This window comes from Panulirus ornatus, chromosome 30 (assembly GCF_036320965.1).
Source record: "Panulirus ornatus isolate Po-2019 chromosome 30, ASM3632096v1, whole genome shotgun sequence".
NCBI classification, from domain to species: Eukaryota; Metazoa; Arthropoda; class Malacostraca; order Decapoda; family Palinuridae; genus Panulirus; species Panulirus ornatus.
Genome location: NC_092253.1, coordinates 4,470,371 through 4,491,379, shown reverse-complemented (window position 1 = coordinate 4,491,379; position 21,009 = coordinate 4,470,371). Strand labels below are relative to the sequence as shown.

At 36.9% G+C, this 21,009-nt stretch overlaps 1 protein-coding gene across 3 annotated transcripts in view; it reads left to right on the top strand.

Annotated features, from left to right (window-relative positions):
• The window catches only part of ca (RCC1 and BTB domain containing protein claret), a 53,045-nt gene that overhangs the window by 462 nt on the left and 31,574 nt on the right, over nt 1-21,009 (top strand). For all 3 annotated transcript variants that reach the window (XM_071679620.1, XM_071679619.1, XM_071679621.1), the window contains exons 2-12: nt 2,364-2,491; nt 4,743-4,876; nt 7,274-7,412; nt 8,652-8,823; nt 10,261-10,519; nt 11,931-12,160; nt 13,594-13,767; nt 14,971-15,221; nt 16,839-17,013; nt 18,308-19,150; nt 20,796-20,990. In XM_071679620.1, the coding sequence (XP_071535721.1) occupies nt 2,376-2,491; nt 4,743-4,876; nt 7,274-7,412; nt 8,652-8,823; nt 10,261-10,519; nt 11,931-12,160; nt 13,594-13,767; nt 14,971-15,221; nt 16,839-17,013; nt 18,308-19,150; nt 20,796-20,990 (2,688 nt within the window). In that variant the 5' untranslated portion in view covers nt 2,364-2,375. The remainder of the gene's footprint in view (nt 1-2,363; nt 2,492-4,742; nt 4,877-7,273; nt 7,413-8,651; nt 8,824-10,260; nt 10,520-11,930; nt 12,161-13,593; nt 13,768-14,970; nt 15,222-16,838; nt 17,014-18,307; nt 19,151-20,795; nt 20,991-21,009) is intronic.

Here is a 21,009-nt window from a genome sequence, read left to right as displayed (position 1 = left end):
TTTTTTAGGTTTTCACTTGTTTACATGTTTCTGTACTCGTAATTTGTGTTTAGACTTGAGTTTACTATTTGTTTACATTGCTAAACGGTGCTGGAAAAGTTCATGATATGTAATAATGAAAATAAGTTCTGTAGCATTTGCAGACGAAATTGTCGTAGAAAAGGGGAAGTACATGTTTTTGCTTTTTCAATTCAGGGGATTGATATTGATTTTTAATTCTTCGTATGATTTCAAGGTTTGATAGTGATAGAGTAAAATATGATGCAACTGCCATGAGAGTTTCTCCGGTTCTTTGATAAAAGTTTAGATCTGCATAGATATTAGCTTTGGGTTTAGAGTGATTTTGCTCCTCAGTGCTAGTTTAGCGTTAAAAGAATACATTAACAGTTGTGGAGCTTGATTTAGAGCATTATATTTTATTGAATGATATAAGATAAGGTGATAGTGCTGAGGGTTGTTTATCAATGTACATCTGAAAAGTTGAAACGGCTTATTTTGTCTTGGTAATACGTGGAATAATAAGGTTTATTTTTTCCAGTTAACCCTAAAGGTAATGGAACTCATTTTGTTTAGTTAACACTGGTAATCAGTTGCTCAATTTGCCCACATAGCAAGCACATATTTGGGATATATCTTTGATTTAGAGATTATTTGCAACTATGGAAACATGTTGCGGCAGTATATGAATCTGAAGACCCTAGATAAATATTTTTATAGTGTGTTTGCATCACCTTGCCTGAATCTGATGTTGCAGGATTCAGATAGAAATTAGTAGACCATATAATTAGTGATATAACTTTAGAGCAGACACTTAGATTGCACTAGGGGTATAGAATTTTTATTATGCTCTCTCTCTCTCTCTCTCTCTCTCTCTCTCTCTCTCTCTCTCTCTCTCTCTCTCTCTCTCTCTCTCTAATACTTGATTACTGTTTCCTGCTTTTTGAGGTAGCATTAGGAACAAAGAAAGGCTGCATTTGCTCACATCCATTCTCGAGCTGTTATGTGTATTGCACTGAAATCACAGCTCCCTCTTCACAACCAGGCCTCACAGACCTTACCATGGTTTACCCTCATCACTTCACATCCCCTGGTTCAGTCCATTGACAGTACATTCATCCCTGTATACCACATTGTTCCATTTCACTCTATCCCATTCACGTCTTTCACCCTCTTCTGTTTTCAGACCCTGATTTATTGTCCATAATCTTATCTGTTTGGTTCTTGAATTGTCTAGTGAGAGTTATCATTTGCATGTTTATTCCATGTATTGAGCATGCAAATATACATCATTTTTCTGTACTCAGTATCTCACTGCATGGCAGGTAGTCTGTACAGAATTCTGTAAGAATCTTTATTCATCTGCTGTGGGAAGCATATAACTGGAACTTTTCAAATGATGTTTTATAACTTCGAGACTTTCTTTTTTTATTTCTTTTATACTGTTGCACTCTTTTTAATTAGAAGGATCCATTAGGGTATTATGTGTTTGAACATGTGCATCTCCATCTCCAGTCTTCTTGAAAAAATTAATGAAATTATTTACTTTAGATGGGACAGTAGAGAAATGACACATTTTGTGATGCATCTGTTAACTATCTGGGAAAGTTACTAGAGTGTCCCAAAAATATTTGGTGATATGTATCAAGAATATCCATATAGGGTAAGGCTCTTTACAAAATTTGCTCAGAAACATTAAACTAATTGGCTTGGAAGCCACACCCAAGCCACATTCCATGACTCATGTTCTGCCCCAAAATATAGAGCATATGCTATCCATATAGGGTAAGGCTCTTTACAAAATTTTACTCTGAAACATTAAACTAATTGGCATGGAAGCCACACCCAAGCTACATTCCATGACTCATGTTCTGCTCCAAAAATGTTGAGCATATTCAGTGTATGTTGCCTGGCAAACCTGCAGTGTATGTTTGGTTTATTAACACTCAGTGTGGGTTGTATCTCACTCCTTAGTTCCAGATCTAGCATCTTTGTGGTTCATACAGTTGTGTAGCCTTTTTAGAACTATGTATCAAGTTTTGTATACTGAAATACATTAAAGATGGCATGAAAGATTTTATTCCTTTAATTCATATTTTCTTCTAATTTGACCAACACCTCTTCCACTCATATAATATGAAATAGTGAGGTTTTGTGGTTACAAAACACTGGAGTTAATTGTTCATGTGGCAGAACCATAATAATGATGAAAGGGAGCTTCTGTTGTCATAATGCTGTATTGGTTATTGGTTATTGAACATACGCTATATATTAGAGTAACAGAAATCACTTTATCAGTTTCATACTTTTACATAACTTTACTTATCTACTTTCAGCATATTTGAACCCATATTGCTACATTGTAGGTGAATGGTGCGATGGTAGGGGGTATTTACGAGGTGGTGCGGCTGGTGGGTGGACTTCGTGGCAACCACTTCACCACTGCCACCACCTCCACTACGCCCAGAGCCATTACTGCAGCTCTTGCTACAAAGTAAGGGTTTACTGATTTTTCTATGATGTTTTTCCCAGTAGGATAGATGGGGCTGAAATGATAATGCATTTCTGCCATGAACTGATAGGTGAAATTCTCGTAGAATTCATGTACCTCTGAAAATTTTGACATTTAGTTAAATGTATAGTGGGAATCATAATAGACACCAGCAAAAAATAACTGTATCCTTTCCTTTAAGTAAGTTAGATATGAAATAGTACACATTCATTGTAGAGTCTGCCAAGGCTAGTATTTTTCTTTGTGCTAAAGGGTAAAAGAAGTCATTGTCATTGAGTTTGATAGCAGTCTTATGTCTCTCATTTTGGTGTATTCATAGGTGTGAAGTTTGCTAAGGATAGTAATGGGAAAGCTGAAGTTGAAAGTAGTCTTGTGAGAGTAAGAATTGCAAATGCCTTGAAAGCTTGTGTTAATTGATAGACACCATGTGAAGAATGCACATAAATCCTGCACTATGTAGTGTTTTTTACATTTTTGATGTATGGTCAGGATATAAGAAGTAAAGAGCATTAGAGATGAAATAATTACATAGTGTTGCTAGCATTGGGAGAATGTAGAGAGAACAGAATAAAGAAATGAAAAGGATATTTGATGTGAAGAAACCATTAGAAAACAGCAAGGATGATATCTTTTATTATGGTATGGTCATGTATCTGGGGTTTCAGTGCATTAGACATGACAGCTAGAGACTGAATGTGAAGAAATGTGGCATTTTTTATTTGTTTTCCTGGTGCTACCATGCCGAAGTGGGAGCAGTGATGCTGCTTCCTGTGGGGTGGGGTGGTGATGGGAATGGATTGAAGGCAAGCAAGTATGAATATGTACATATGTATATGTCTGTGTATGTGTATGTATATGTACTTGTATTGGCATTTGTGTATGTCTATATATTGAACCAGGGCATGTGAAGCATCTGGGGTAAACTATGAAGAGTTTTGTGGGGCCTGGATGTGCAGAGGGAGCCATGGTTTCGGTGCATTACACATGACAGCTAGAGTCTGGGTGTGGATGAATGTGGCGTTTGTGGTTCCTTCCTAGTGCTACTTTGTGCATATGCGGGGGAGGAGGTGTCACTTCATGTGTGGCGGGGTGGCAGCGGGAATGGATGAAGGCAGCATGTATGAATATGTGCATGTATATATATGTATATGTCTGTGTATGTATATGTATACGTTGAAATGTATAGGTATGTATATGTGCGTGTGTGGGCGTTTATGTATATGCATGTGTATGTGGGTGGGTTGGGCCATTCTTTCGTCTGTTTCCTTGCACTACCTCGCTAACGTGGGAGATTGCGACAAAGTATGATAAAAAGAATATATAAAAAAAGATATATATAAAGAAGTATAAGTCAGTTGATGTACAATGAAGTGGTGTAGCTAGGACACCATTTGGTAAACAAGTGGTTGTCCAAGACAAACAATGAGTGTTGTCTGTCTTGGACAACCACTTGTTATCCAATTAGTGTCCTAGCTATGTCTCTTCGTTGTATATCAATTGACTTATATTTCTTTCTTGTATCTTCCCTGATGATGTAATTATTACACGAAAGTGCACTTAGGAACTTATCGTGTTTCATTTTCCCTGTGAACTTGTAGGAATATACTTGATGATGCACTAAATTGTGATCCTTTCTAATATATATATAAGTGGATGGGCCATTCTTTGTCTGTTTCCTGGCACTATCTTGCTGATGTGGGAAACAGCAATTATGTACAACAAATGAATATGTTTATATGAGTGGATAGGTCATTCTTCATCTGTTTCCTGGCGCCATCTCGCCAATGCAGGAAACAGTGATCAAGTATAATAGATGAATGAATAAATGGTCATGTAGAATGTTTGGTAGATGATAGTTTCGTCAAGATGAGGTATGGTAATTTAGCTGAAAGAATAAGAAAACGGAATTGATAGGTGTATTGATAGCAGGTGAAGGTGACAGGAATGTTTTGTGATCAGACACAGTGGAGCCATTTTGTATGTCATGTTAGAGATATGAAACAGTAAGTTTTGTGCAAAGTGAAGGAGTAAGAATGACTTGTATTAGGACGTTTTACCTTTAAGTGTGCAAAGTGAAGAAAGAACTGCTTGTAGTAGTGCTCCTGATCCACTCCATGCTAATGGAAATGGTTAAAAGACAATAGTGCAAATGAAATTCCCTTTTTTAAAACAAGTTAAGTTACTGTTGTATGTGTGTTGTAACATGGTAATAACTGGAACATTGTTGCTGCAGTGGTGGTGATATAATCATCTTTACCCACCGAGATGAAGAGTCATCAACCAAAAGAATACCTTGGACAACAGAAGAGAACAGGAAACCTGTAGCCCTAGCCTTCAGTCCCACAGCAGAATGGCTGTTGGTTGCAAGTGAGTTGTCTCAGTATGCTGCAAGCATGTTATATTGCAGTAAGTGCAAAAGATATGGTGTTCTGACATCTTTAAATTCTTTCTTGCTGACATTATTTTGTGATGATTATTCTGTATTTAATAGTATTATATTTCATATATCAATAAATTAATACAATTAGGAAATGTATAGGGAATGATGAATTTTATGACTGCAGAAGGTAGTGAGGCAGACCTCACACAGAAGTGAGAGGTTAACAGAAATAAGTCATCAATCTTATACAGAGCTGGAGTTCCCCACCCCACCTCATAGGATGGTAAAGGACATGAACAGAAATGAGCATTTTAAGAAAATTTCATTAAAAAACTGACCTGTGGTAGCTGGGCAGATACTTATGCATAGGATATTCTCTATACTAGCAATTTAGTAAGACTAGAAATAGTAAAATCTTATGTAGAGGGGAATCCCCAGCCTTTAGAAAAGTTTTGGTTAACACCAGGACTCTTTCCTAGAAAATGTTGGGATAATTATTGATTAATCATCTAGGTTTCAGATTTTAGTGGACTTGCATTATTGGCAGAGAAGAAGTATTAAGAATAAATGAAAAAGCTGTACAGGATTCTTTTGCTTTAATTGAGGGATGTGTTTTTGGCATTTTAAGTAAAAATGTTTAAAGCTGACCACTTTTGATATACCACAAGGGGAGATATGTTCTGCCCCAATACTGTATACTTCTTTTCTCACTTATGTAGCAAACACAAGTGTACATCAGTATTCAGTAATGTTATGCACATGCAACTATCCTCCACATGACAGCTTCACGCTCCTGAAAAAAACATCATGCAAAATTATACAAAAGCAGTTGAAACCCATTAAAGGGTGGGGGGAGCACCCATAACAGGTAGAGTGGGATGGGCTGGAGGGAAAAGGATGGGCATTACATCACCTGAATTATCTTATTCAACAACTGCTATAACTAGAGGTGGAATCAAAGTTAGTTTGATTCCTTTAATAAAGCTATCCAGTTTTGGATGTGTGGCATGCCTCTTGCACTAACCTTTTAGTTATGTGAAGCATCTGTAATCGCTTAAGAAACATGAGGATATGTTTACAGTTGGGTTAATGTTTCTGCCCTTTTCTCTAGGAGTCTTTCTACCTCAAACTGCATTTTTTTTCACATCAGTTGTAGCTACAATAGGTCTTGGGATATACTACAAATTTTTCCCTAATTTTGAAATGTAATATAAAATGTCTCTTTGAGACATCATTGTACAAGTAATTTATTTCTTAATTTTGTTTGTTTTAGCTGTTAGTGGAATTGGTAGGACAAGAGATTCTTTAACTTTTGCTGTAATAAAACAAATGAAATGTATGCTTGACTTGCACAGGTTAAACTCTTGGCCAGTTATTGTAAGGCCATCTCCATTCGAAAGTCATCAAAACATCTATATTTACTTTCCAGATGTTCTTATTTATTTTCATTATCTTCTTCATAGGTTGATCTTTAGAAGATGAACCACTTATAGATGTAGTGAGAAAATTGATTTGGGCTGTCACTATTTTGGTTGGAGATGTTAGGGGAGTGATTGGAAATTAAATTCATTCAAAGCATTTCGAGTGTGAAACCACGATGAATGACAAGGCATGGTTTGAGCATTTGCATGATACAGTGGCTGTATGTTCCCAATTAGTCCCATTAAATTGGGAATGGAGTAATGATAGTATATAGACAGATGGATTGTCTAACCATCCACAGAATTTTTAGAGCGACTTTGAATGCAGCATTCCAAAATGACCTTTTGACAGTCTTTGATGAAATATGCTCTAATCTTTTGCTTGGGTATAGAGATGCTGTTTAAAAGTTTCTGTAAACTACCAAAAAAAATTTGTCTTTGAAAAAATCATTAAGCTAATTTTTCATATGCTTGATATTTCTTTGTAAAAATGTGGAATGTTAACCCTCTGTATGATATAGATATTATGTTTAGAATTTTTTTCCATACATATTTTCCATTTCCTGTGTTGGTGAGGTAGCGTCAAGAACAGATGACTGAGCCGTAGAGAAAAAAATCCTCATTCAGCCCTCTTCTCTGTTCCTTTTGGAAAAGTAAAACAGGAGGGGAGGATTCCTAGTCCCCAGCTCCCACTCCTTTTAGTCACCTTTTATGACACACTGGAAATATCCCAAGGGATATTTTTCTAGACTTTGTAACCATCGCACTTTGGCAGTTATTAGATGAAATTTCATGCTTTGATTTTTTTAGGTGATTTTACAAAGGTGCCTCCTCGGATGTCATTTAATTTCTCCAAGTTTTCGTGTTTATTTTTTTTTTTATGTGAGCTTAATGCATTTACAGCAGGGTTCTGTGTTTACTTGCTTTAGCTTTTTCTTCAGTTACATATACTTTTTGTTTTAGGTGAAGATGGTACTCTCTTTGTTGTGCCATTGGGTAGTCGGCTGGATCCTGGTGTTTCTCATGATCATCGCTTCAAGACAGATGATGTTTTGGTTCTTCCTCCCAATGGCAGCCGAGCACGGCCCACCTCCTTGGTCTGGTAAGTGGTGGAATGTATGATTTAGAGGTTGGCAGGAGAGAAGGTGAAAAATGAAGTAGTTTATCTAAACTGCACTAATGTGATAGATCCTGACAGAAAGGTGATGGATTTACTATTTACATATCATATTTGATTAATCAGATGTTTCCATCTCTATTCATTTCACTGTTGTTACTCAAAAAACCCTTCCATTCCACACAATTCACTCATTCTTATGGCATCCATAAATGAAATGTGTTCAACCTTCAGCATTTTACAAACAGCAGATTTCCTTATTTTATGCAGTTTTTCCAAGTTCCTTGTACCATCATCTATTCACCGTAGATCCTCCTTACCAGCCTATTATTTGTTATTTGTCATGTGTGGCCATACCATCTTCATAGGTAATTTGTGTCTTTCTTATATTTTATTTATTATAATGTGTCGCTGTCTCCCATGTTAGCGAGGTAGCGCAAGAAAACAGACGAAAGAACGGCCCAACCCACCCACATACACATGTATATACATACACGTCCACACACGCACATATACATACTTATACATCTCAACATATACATACATATACACACAGACATATACATATATACATGTACATAAGTCATACTGTCTGCCCTTATTCATTCCCGTCGCCACCCCGCCACACATGAAATGACAACCCCCGCATGTGCACAAGGTAGTGCTAGGAAGACTTTGCTCTCAGTTCTGCTTTGTTAGTGCTATCCTTTTTATCGTTATTTCTATCTACAGTATCATTTTTTTAATGATAGAGGCTTCAGTCATGGGTAAATTCCTCATATAAACCAAGTTATGAATAGAAAATAGAAAAGGGCAGAGGGAATAGAGATATATAGAAAAGTGTTAAGAGTTTTTAAGGATGTTTTGAAACACTTACCTTTTGAAAAGAGGCAGGTCATAATTGATAGGGAATGCATTAAAAAGTTGGGCTCCAAAACTTAGATGTATAGAGAAACAAACAGATTTTACAACAGCCCACCCTCAAGTTGTAGCAGCTACACAAAATACCTTATTGACAAACTTAGTAAGGTCCCTAAAGATGCATCTGTTGTTGTTACATAGTGATCAAAAGCCCATTGCTTTAGCAATCCTATAAGAAAGCTGGAACCCAGCATAAACTACAGTGTTGGGAAGAAATCTGAAATTATCTCATGGTAAGCTCAGGGTTTTACTTGTTGATTATCCTTGTAGCATAAGAGCTAAACCTGATCTTCTTCACAACAGGTGGCAGACACTTGTCGGTGATGCGTCTTTGGCCATCATTGGCACAGAACTTGGAGAGCTGTCTTTTATTGAGCTTAGTACTGGTAAAGAAGTGGGTGGGACATACATAACTGTTCCAGTAACACAGCTTCACGTGTGCCGAGACAACTCTCTGGACACAGTGTACTTGTTGGTAAGTTCTGTTTATCAGTATGTATTAAGTTGTGATAATTGCTTCCTTTTAGATCTCCCTAATGTCTTATTATTTCTAGCTGAGCACCTCAGAATCAGTTTCCATGAAAGTGTTGTGGTGTTATCCAAGACCTTTTTCAAGGCTTCTATAGCCCAAGACTGTGCCACTTCTAGTCGTAGTGAAGTCTAGACTTCTTTGGAATGAGATCGGGAATACCTGGTTTAAAAAGAGGGGCATATATAATTATACATGGGTGAGTAGGAAAGCTGGAAAGGGATGCAAAGGAGATACTGTTGGATGTGAAGGTGCTGAGAGGTGCAACTGGTGGGATGTCTGATCATATCTTGATGACGGCTTCAGGAAACGAAATTTTATAGGTAGGAAGAGGGTTGTGGAAGTGAGTGAACTTGAAAAAGAGACTTGTGAGGAGGTATCAGGAGAAACTGAGTGTTGAATGAGAAAAGGTGAGATTAAATAAAGCTAGGGGAGTGGGTTAGGAATGGGACAGTGTGGCTCCAGACCTAATCACTCTACCACTGACTTGACACAACATATCCCATGTGGCTTCAGCCAACCATGCCCTCCCTCTTGTAAAGTTCTAGTGGCAGTTGACAGTAACAAAGCATTCCACTCTGTTCCCAGGTGCATCCTTATACAAAAGATAGTGAGAAGATTAACAGGGTCCCAGCACTGGATGACACACACGAAGCATTCTGCTCTCTTTTTTTTAATGTGTACGAACCATATTGTTCAGGGGTTTCCTCCATCAGGAGAATCAGTTTTCAGTTTCCCTCTGATCACCATTGAAGATATGTTGCTTTAAGGTTACTCTTTTCGATGTTTCCTCAAACCCTCCTCTTTTGTGTGAATATTCTCTCCTTTGTGGGACAAACCATAGGAGAAAGACATAGGTTTTGAAAACGTATATTCTTTTTAGCTCTGTGGCAATATCCTGTGAGCAGTTTTTTTCTGTTTTTGTTTCTCTGTTTGGCCTTAACCTCCTTTAGTTCAAGAAACCTTTCTTCTTAACTTTCTCTTGCTGCCTTTGGGTTGCTGCCTATTATCTGCAAAATGTGTAATCTTTGAGTGATTAGTGAGAGATGTCTTACTGAATGGATTAAACAAGCATTGGCTGTGGATACCTTTGAGTCATTCACAAAGGATGTGGGTAGGCTTCTGCCTCTTCACTGAAGTAGAGGCTGGACAGGGACCCAGCCCATATGTTCCCAAGAATTGTCTCTCTTGCTTGCATGATGTTGCCTTAGAAAGAAAAAGGTTTTATGCTTTGAAAACCTATATTCTGAGATGAGTATATTTTTGAGCAGACTTATGTATGAGTAGAATTTTGTAACTCTTGGTTGAAGATTAATGTTTTAAAAGCTCAGCCTGATCTTTTCATATATGTCATGTAGTTTATTGCTTTTTTTACGTTGATAGATCACAGGGACAGAGGATCGACAGTGGCGCTTAGTGCTAGAACAGCGGAGCAACCAGTATCTTTTTCCTTTGGAGCACATCACTCCAGAATGGCCTGATGATGAAAGTCCCGGTGGTTCACTGCATCGCTCCGGGCCTCCTCCAAGATCCCGTCTTCTGGGACTCAAGCAGCTATCTGTAGAAAAACTTCAAATGCTTAGACAAAGATTAGCTGAGGCAAAGACTGGATCCAGACGTAAGCCGTTAACTGAAAACAAAGGTTAGTTAAAATATTTGTAGTATTTCCATTCAGAGCATCGACATTTGGTTGCTTTATAGTCGTAATGAATTTGCTTGCATCATTTTTTAATTTATATTGTTGATTTTAGGTATGGTGATGGCTTTATCATCCCTCTGCCCCAGTCTCATTGCTGTGACCTTCTCCCACATTTATCAGTAATCTTAATCCCAACTATTATCTTAGTAGTAATCAGTGCTGAAGCATAAATTTGCAGACATGTGAGATATATATGTCCAAGAAGAGGCAATGCAGAATGAATGTGAACAAATGTGGCCTTTGTTGTCCTTTCCTAGGGCTACCTCGCGCACATGAGGGGGGGAGGGGGTTGTTATTTCATGTGTGGCGGGGTGGCAATGGGAATGAGTAAAGGCAGACAATATGAATTATGTTCATGTGTATATATGTATACGTTGAGATGTATAGGTATGTATATTTGCGTTTGTGGACGTGTATGTATATAAATGTGTATGTGGGTGAGTTGGGCCATTTCTTTCATCTGTTTCCATGTGCTACCTCGCTAACGCAGGAGACAGCGACAAAGTAGAATAAAAAAATTACTATTTCTTTATAAGTTTTTCAAGTATTTAGATTTTTTATTATTATGACATAGTTCCATACAGGAGGGTGAAAGGCATGCAAGGAATAGATTGAATTGGAACGATGTGGTATACCAGGGTGGACGTGCTGTCAATGGATTGAACCAGAGCATGTGAAGTGTCTGGGCCTGGATGTGGAAAGGGAGCTGTGGTTTTGGTGCATTACACATGGCAGCTAGAGACTTGAGTGTGAGCAAATGTGGCCTTTGTTGTCTTTTCCTAGCGCTACCTCGCACGTGTTTAGGGGGAGGTGGGTGCCATTTCATGTGTGGTGGGGTGGCGACAGAAATGGATGAGGGCAGCAAGTATGAATATGTACTTGTGTATATATGTATGTATACCTATATGTATGTATATACTGAAATGTATAGGTATGTATATGTGCATGTGTGGGCATTTATGTATATACATGTGTATGTGGGTGAGTTGGGCCATTCTTTCATATGTTTCCTTGCACTACCTCACTAACACGGGAGACAACGACTAAGTATATATAATAATGATATAGTTCCATTTTATCAGTATAAGGTCACTTTTGTGAAAGCTTTTATCTCATCGCTTTGAATTTCATGGCATAACCTGGTTTCATGTACATGAAACATATGTCCCTCAGCACAACAGACATTGTAGCATATAAGGATATTTCTGCGTAAGTCTCTTTTGAATGTGATTAATTTCACATTTTCTTAGAGTTTCAGGAATTGAAAATAATCTTCACCATAAAGGAAGAAAATTTTCAGTTTATTTAGTTACATTCTTATATTTTCAGTTTTTAACATAAAAGCTTTATCCAGGAGTTGACACTTGTGACATTGATGAGATGTCGGCAACGACCACACCAGAACAGGCAATGACTACTTCTACTACTTCAATTGCTTCTGGAGGGGAAAGTGAAGCTGCTTTGCCTGTTGCTACACGACCAGAGAGGCTGTGCAAATTTATCCATGATGTACTAGCCACTCCACAGTATGCCAAAGAAAGATACTTATTAGCAGGACATTGTAAACCAAACACTGCTTTAATGGTTGGTGATCTCTTTGATGTTTGTTTTGATAGTATATGCATTAATGTAAACCTTTTTTGTTTGAGATACTTTCAACTTTTAAGGAAGCAGAATGAGAGAGGGTGGTCAAAGAGTTTGACATTGGTGGATATATGAATGTTTGCATGATTTATGACCTCTCTGATATAGCATTCTTTCCAACAAAGGTACATATGTTCAAGATCAATAAGGTGTTTTACACCATGTAATAAGTTAATTTTTAAAAGTGTTGAGATAAATATCTCTAGTTGACATTATGTTGCTTACAAAACAAAAACATTGAGAAGTCTCTGATCCATATGGAACTGGTAAAGCATGGGCATCCAGGTAGATAGACTCATAGACAGCTAGATATAAATTCAAAAGAATGTTAAGATGTCCATAATCTTAAAAAGAAAGCTTCAGGATTTCAGGTGACATGCTAATACAGGCAACTGTGTGCGAGTTGAAAACAATGAGAATAGAGTAACCCCACTCTGCTATAAGAGTTTTGTTAGCATGAGGGTTAAGATATGACTTGAATACCTTTCACCAATAGTTGTAAAGGACTTCTTTGAATATCATTTGAAATTTAGAATTTTGCTGGTCAATTAATCAAATGAAAAGCCAGTAATGCTAGTCAGGTTTTTGTGAGGCTACAGTTGGTAACCCAATTGATTCAAGAATGTGATAGTTACTTCTCCATGGTCTTGTACCTAGTGACTAGTTTTGACTAGCATTGGGAATTTCTCTTGAATTGCTTTCAAATTAAGTCACTTAGAAGTGCAATACTGAAGCTGAATTTAAGAAAAATGAGTTTTTAGAGTTAACCAAAAGCTGGCAATATAGAAAAGTTAAAAGAGAAAATTCTGAGCCTTTTAAGGCATTGGCCTTGTCCACACTGCTTCTGTAAAAAAAAAATCAGATTTTTATTTCATTGAAGACATAAATTTGGATTGAGCGAGATATTTACTCACGGAAACAAGTTTGACTGTATGAGAGTTTTTCATGAGCTGCATATATCTACAGTTGCTAACTCATCCACCTTAGACATATTGTAGTACTGTCTTTTGATGTACATCTGGAAAGTGAGGGCTGACTCTTTAATTCAGCTTGGGCATGTCATCATGTCCATGTGCGGGTTCAGGTATAGCTGCTAATTGTTTTCGTTAGGGAAGATGTTATCATTATTAACTTGTCATCTGCTATCTGTGTAATGGTCATAATGTTATAGTGTGTCTGTAACCTTATGAATGTAGTATACGAAAAAAATCTGAATAAAAACTTATTTTCCTTCTAGATGTAATGCATATCCTGATTAATAGTCTTCTTAGGTTCACTTTTTTCTCATGATATATTCCATTCTGTCACTATGTTTTACTTTATCTATGGTCATTTTATACAATGATGATTACCAAACAGCTTCTGTATTGCAGGTGTACAGTACTGACTTGGAGCCTACTCCGTTGTATGTATTCAAAATTATACCTGATGCTGATAAAATTGTGCTTCAAGATGAGATGATCTTCTTATCAGACACAGTGTCACGCAGGAAGCTAACAATGGTCTCCACGTTTTTCTCCTCCTCCTCAAAAATTGATGGAACAATTGTGAGTGGTCACAAGTTTAATGTAATTTTTCTTTCATCAGACTATTTTAGATTATATTGCCATGAATAATTATTAGCTATTACTTTTTTGTATCTAATTATTACTATTTTTCTTTTGCATTTGTGAGATAACATTAGAAACACATGCGCTAGTTGTCATTAATATCATTAAACTGCAATATGATATTGAAAATCCTTGCAGTATATCTTGTTATTTTGTCGGATGGATAAACATTCTGTTAGATAGCATTCTCTTAAACTTTTTCACAGGTTTTGTTTTCACAGGTTTTGCAATTTGCCATCCACCACCAAACCCCACCCATGGTTTACCTTAACTGCTATATATCCCCTGGTTCACCCCATTGACAACACATCAGCTCACATATAACATATTGATCCATTTTATGCTTTCCTATGCATGCTTCTTATCTTCCTGAATGTTTAGATTTTGTTACCCAAAAATCTTCTTTCCATCTCTTTAGTCTTTGAAATAGTAATGAAAGGATATATATGATAATTTGATAAATCTATAGATGAAAGCCAATATGGATTTACACTAAGATAAAACATTCAAACCTAATTATTAGCCCATTACAATGAAAAATGAGAAAGTTTAATGCAAGGAAAGTGAATGGATACAGTTTTGTCTGTTTTAAAAAGGCATTTGACAATGCAGTCCAAAGAATTTTGCTATAGAAGTAGCTGAACATAACACAAAGGTTAAGATAGGAATTTGGATTAAAGTCCTTTTAACTGACACAAAGTTCAAGTGGTAGCAAAAGGAACCATGCCTGATAAAGCTGATGTCCTATCCAGAGTACCACAAGGAGTGATGTTACCTTCAGTTCTCTTCATAAGAATGATATTATATATTTGGTAGAGAAATTAAATAAAGCAAAATGAACTTTTCTGATGGAACTACAGGAAGGAAAAAGATTGTTTCAAAATCTGATTAATTTGATTTGTAAAAAGACAAAACATGAAATGTAAGTGGCAGAATGAACCTGAATTTAACATGGATAGATTTGAGCAAGTCATGGCATGAATAATAATACTTTGGTGAACTGTATAAAGGCCTAACAGAGAATACAATGTATTTGTGTTTTCTTATTACATAATGTTTCATATTTAGGAGAAAATGAAGAAGCAAATATGCACGTACGTTGTACAGTTAAAGACTTTATTAATGCATTTATTTCATCAGGATAGCAAAGTAAACCCAGTAATACAAGAAATTGATCTACCAGAAGAGGAAGAAATTATCTCCCTGCACTCAAGTCCTCCTCTGGTGTCACTGGAGGTTAGCAGTAGTCCTCCTTGCTCTGGCCGATCTTCTGTACTGGGGAGATTCACAAGGGGCGAGGAAGAAGAGGAAGATGTAGATTTACCGAATCATACATGGCCTCATGGGTGCTTGGTGCTAACCACAAAAGCTCTCTATATATGTCAGCCAAGGTGAATTCTTGGATTCTTTTCTTCTTTTTTTATGACGGCAAAACCATTTAAATCTTGCAGTTTTAATATCAAATTAAGAAGAATCTGATTTCAAGTTGGTGTGCTACTGATAACTTAAATGACTGTAATATCACAATGAGAAAGTATTAGCTTAAACATAACTAATGCCAAACATGTGTTTAGAAATCACAAGAATTATGCAAGATTATAAAATTTGAGAGCCAGTGTCCTTTAATTTGATGGAATATAAAAGTGAAGTTAAATTGAAAAGGTACTTGGCAAGATAAAGATGTTAAGAAAGGATTTTTATAAGAAAGAGGATAAGGTTCCCTTTCCATGGTTCTAATGGTACATAGGGCGAAGGTACTTACCAGTTTTATACCCATGGAGAAGTATATCTTGTGTTTTTGTGTTAAAAAGGATTACTCAACTTATTACAGATGAAAGACTGTGAACTTGACTAGGGGAAAGAAATGTCAGTCAGATTTTTGCACTAAAAAAAAAATGTGTATGCTTCATTTATGAATCTACTTTTTGTGTGAGAGTAAATTGGAGGTGCATATAAGTTGTTGGAAGTAACTGCAAGTCTTTAAGACTCTGTATTTTCATCATGGTTAATTAATCGTTTTATGAATGGAGTGAGTTTGATGTACAGCTAAACCATGATGAAAAAGAATTGTGGCTACTGCACTTATTGTATGCAACTGATGATTTTCTGTTTTCAGAATCAGAAAAGGAGATGGATAGAATGGAAGGTGTATTTGATGGTATGCATAGGTGGAGGTTGTTCAAATTAAAGGTTAGTAAAAGGAGTAGGGTGATGAGAAAGACTGATAGTTGGAAAACTGATGGAAAACTGAAGTTGAGAGTAGATTTATGCAAAGATTAAAATCAGATGTTCCCTGAAAGCTCTGGTGAATGGGGATGTATTCAGATTGAGTATGCACAAACCTTGCATGATAGAGCCCATGACACAAACTCAATGTATGGAGGTGAAAGCTATGTTTCCATAAGTTCGGAGGGGCAGGAAATAAGAGCGTTAGGGATAGATAACACAGTGTTCTTAGAATCAGGTACAGGAAATATGTGAAAGAGATTAGATGTTATAAGAATCTGTTAGAAAATGCATTAAAAAACTTTTAAGATGGTATGGACTATAGGGATTGCATGGCTAATTATAGGCCAGTGAAGAAGTTTCATTTTCAGTTACACCAGGCTTAAGTAATATGGTTCTTATTAAGGCTTGTTGACCCATTAGACAGCAGTATTAAAGATTTGGCTTACAAGTAATTGAAAATGTAAGACTTTTTCAGTAGCCATGACTTAATGGAATCCTTTCTCTTACCTGTGATTTGATATTTTGGATTAGAAAATAGAAATGTTAGATATAATGATTGATGGAATACTATACATGAACTATACATGAGTAGTGAATTTTCCACAAATATAGGTCCAGAAAAATGGATATTTGTTGACTAGAAACTAGTAGAACACTGGGAGTGTGAGCATGGAATCGAAATGATATTGGTAGCTTAGCTATTAGAAAAAGATCTATTGTACTATTTCAACTTGTCAGTGAAAGTTAGTCAGAGGTGGTTTATCTTTTTGTTTCTTTAGAATGAGCGTAGAGTCCCTATTTATGAACCTGGTGCTCAGAGCTGGTGACATTGACAGTGCCAACAAACTAGGGGTCATCTTCTCCTTGGACCCTAAGCTCTTTGAACTGGCTGCTGATGTTAAGCTACGATCACGAAATTTCAGCACAGCCATTGCTTTATACAAACACTCAAGGGTAAGTATAGTTTTAATTTAATATGTTACATTTTTCGGTAAAATGGAATGTTATGAGTAGTTTCAGGGATTCAAAAAGATAATTTTGAAAAGAAATTTGATATGCTGTGCCTCTTTAAAATCACAAATAGGGAATACCTTAATAGAGTTTTGTTAGTAACATTCCTCTCAATGATTGCCCTGAGTTAGGATTACTTTATGTGCTTATTCTGTTAAGATGCCTTAAATGTCACTCTTCTGCCACACTCACATTACAGATGTAGATACCTTTTTAAAAATTTTCCCTAAAGTCAGAATGTCTTGCAAGCCTTGAAAGAATCTGTAGGATCCCAAATGTTAGACACACCTTCATCCCAAGTCCGTTGCAATGCTAACCCCTTTTCAATTCTAGTGCCCACTGGCTTGGCCTGGATCCACTCACCAGCCAGTCAACAATCTCCTTTTGGCAGTTCCCTCATCATTCTCTGGTTGTTGGTGCCAATTTACCACACAATTCTTTGGACTGCAGATTTGTGTGTGCACTTTATTCCAGCCTTCTTTTTATTTTAGTTTCTTCCATCCTTCCGTGGATTGATGTCTTCTTCCTTTTTGATTAAGATATGGTGTATTATGTTACTGAATTAATCTGTACGACTTGTACACATATTGATATTATTACATATCTAAGTTGTTACCTTTTCTGAACTAATTGCAACATTCTCTCACATTTCTACTCCTTTTGGGTTTTCAGAGCATTAGCCCCATATAAGAGGAATACACAGAGGTAGATGTTGTCTCAGAGTGCTGATGCTAATTCAGGCCTTATGGTTGTACCACCCAGGGTTGGGCCTCTGCTTCTTTGCTTGATTGACCTGAATTGATGTTTCATACACACACCTTACTCTCTTGATTAAAACTCTTCTGCCTCTAGCAGTTTTTCTCCCACATCATATATTTGCAACATTTTTGGCATCTCCGTCAACCCTATCATGCGCTTTCTCCAGACCTTTAAATGCCACATACAAGTCCACTTGTTTCTGTAAGTGTTTCTTGCACATATTCTTCAATTAAACACCTGATCCACGTATCTTTTACAACTCCTGAAGCTACATTGTTCTTTCCAGCCTGAAACTCTGTGCATTTGAAACTGTTATCCAACTGAGCAAATTTAATTCAAGCAAAAGTCCTTACCCGGATACAATGATACAAGAGTGTCAAGAAATGTAATGTAGTAAAGAATCATTGCACCCTGCATTTTGATTTTATCATCCTTTACATATGTACCATCTTTTCTTGAAATAATTGTATTCTTTCAGTGCCCTCATGTGAAGTGCTCTATCAAGTTTGCTGCCCAGGGACTGGTGACAGAATTCCTCACATACATGGGTACCCTTACAAGTGGGGTCAGTGGGCCGGACTTGGGAGTGGAGGAGCGGCGAAATTTGGCTAACTTAGCAATTATTTGTCATCTTCATCATTTGTGTCTCCCTGTTCCCCACAAACCTCCTCCACAACAGCAAGCTCTGAGGAATTTACTTCTTTTTTTGAGAGACAACCAGTACTATGATGAGGTCCTAGCACTAACCTTGGCTGCTGGGGCTTGGCGTTGGGAGACAGTGCAGTATTTGACAGCATCACGGGGACTTTATTTGGAAAAACTGCAAGTATTGTTGTCATCACGTGCTTCTCCAATTCTGGACACCTTAAGTCCAGATCAACTAAGTGGTCCAACCAATAAAGATGGTATGTTACCAATTGCTCGAGAGAGGGAAGCTGGGTACCTTCATTGTGTATCAGATCCAGAGCTGCGGCAGGTTCTTTTAGCAAGGCCATCATTAGCTAGGACACACATTGCCCTTGTTTTAAGTCTGTTGGCTACAGTGGAGATTCCTGTCTTGCGCCGTATGGCTGATCTATATAATCCTACGCATCCAACAATCAGGCCATTCTTACAGACAACTAATGGTAAAAAACAAGCCTTTCCATCTCTCTCCTCAATGGTCCAGAATTCATGTCTCCTTCCCTATGGAAATGAAGAGCTGGTGTCTCTAGAAGCTTTTATTGAAGTGTTTTTAGCAATCATGATTCAGTTAAACCAAAGAAGAGGGTGGCGGTATAATCCTGATCTCCTGACTTACAAAGTGGAATTTCCTAAAGAGGTAAGACAAAGATTGTGAATTCCATATACTGTATAAGACATGCTTATGTATTCTTGTATACAAAATTGTTATAACCATATCACATATTGGTAGAGGAATAGATGGTATGAAAAGAGATAGTGAGCCCCTTTTTGGAGAGGAAAAAGATGGATATCAGAAAGGGAAAAGGTGTGTTGACCAAATTTTTTGCAGTTAAACAAGTAGTATAGAAAGTTTTAGAGAGAAGATATATGCTATATGCAGTATTTATGGATTTATAGAAGGCATATGATGAGGTGAACAGAAAGGTACTTTATGAAATTTTTACTTTATGTAATGTACATGGAAAACTGTTGAATACTGTTAAGATCTTTTCTTATGAAGAAAGTATGTCTGTAAGTGTAAGTGGGGTTATGAGTGAGGAGTTTGAAATAATTTTGAGAATGCATCAAGGTTGTGTGTTTTCACTGTGATTATTCAATGTTTTTGTGGCTAAAGCATTGCATGAGTTCAGGGTGTGGTAGAGTGACTGTGATGCAATACTTATACATGGAGAAACAATTTGGAATTGGCACAGTTGGTATGATGTTCTGATATTAGCAAAATCAGATTTGAATAGAATGTTAGGAATGTTAGACTGGTATGATAATGTGTGTTGGAGGAGGATGTTAAAAGTGAATGCATTTAAAAGCAAGACATAAGTTTTTGGAAAGGAAGGAGATGTCAGATTGTAGTTAAGGAGATTCTGTTGCCGTATCTGCCTCCATGAGGGAGTTCCAGTTGGAACAGGCATAGGCATCAAAGAAACAGTTAGATTTGATAGTCCGATATCAGTTTATATGGTGAAGAAATGGAAGGCCTGGATAACTTTAGATATTTAGAAGTGAAGTTTAGTGAAGACAGTAGTGGGAAAGCTGAAGTTGAAAGTAGTCATACGAGGTTGAAAAATTGTAGGTTCATTGATAGCTCTGGGGAATGGAAATAATTTAAGCATAATGTGTGTAAGAAGGCTGTACAAAGAAACATTAATTCCAATGCTGATGCTTGGATGTGAAACCTGTGTGTATATGGGTCGCAATAGGTAAGAAATAAAAGCAGCAAAGGTGGATGATTAATGTGAGTGAAATGTGTAATTAGAAGTATGGATAGTATCAGGAATGAAGATATGTAAAGGTTATTTGGTTTAAAGACATCATTAGAAAGTTTCATGGATGAAAGTACTTAAGGATGGTATGGTTGTGTAGGCTGATAAAGAAGGCATGTTTTAGTAGATTAGAAGATACAAAGAAGAAAGTTAGCCCTTGGGATCGATAGCTAGATGTAGTGAGAAATTTGATCAAGTTTTGGGATATATCTGGTGAAGATAATAGAAATCAGGTGAAAATATTAGAGAAATGATTGAGAATCAAGTGCAGTGGAAACTTGTATAAAAGTGGTACGAATGGAGACCTTGGTTGTCGCTGACAAAGTTACTTACTTTGTAAAGTAAAAAAGTAAGAATCCAGTTTTACAAGTATAGAAGTTAATGTTTTATTTTTAAAATATAAGATAGGTTAGTATAAGAAAAAAGTGTGTGATGTTAATGTGTGCACTTGACCCTCCCTATTGAATTAGGATTGGAGAATAGATATATGATAGATTCTCCTATCCCATTCAAACATTTCAGACTGTGCCGGTTCCAGTAGAGAAAGTCCATAGCAAGATGCTGTGCTGTGGCTATGGTCACACTGCTGTGATAATTGGTGGTGCTCTCTACACATGGGGCATTCCAGACTATGGAGTTCTGGGCCATGGACCACGATCAACAACTAATCGCAAGCTCATCTCAGGTGTTGGAGTTTCTCTACCAGAGGATCAGGAGGTTGATTATTTTTGATGCT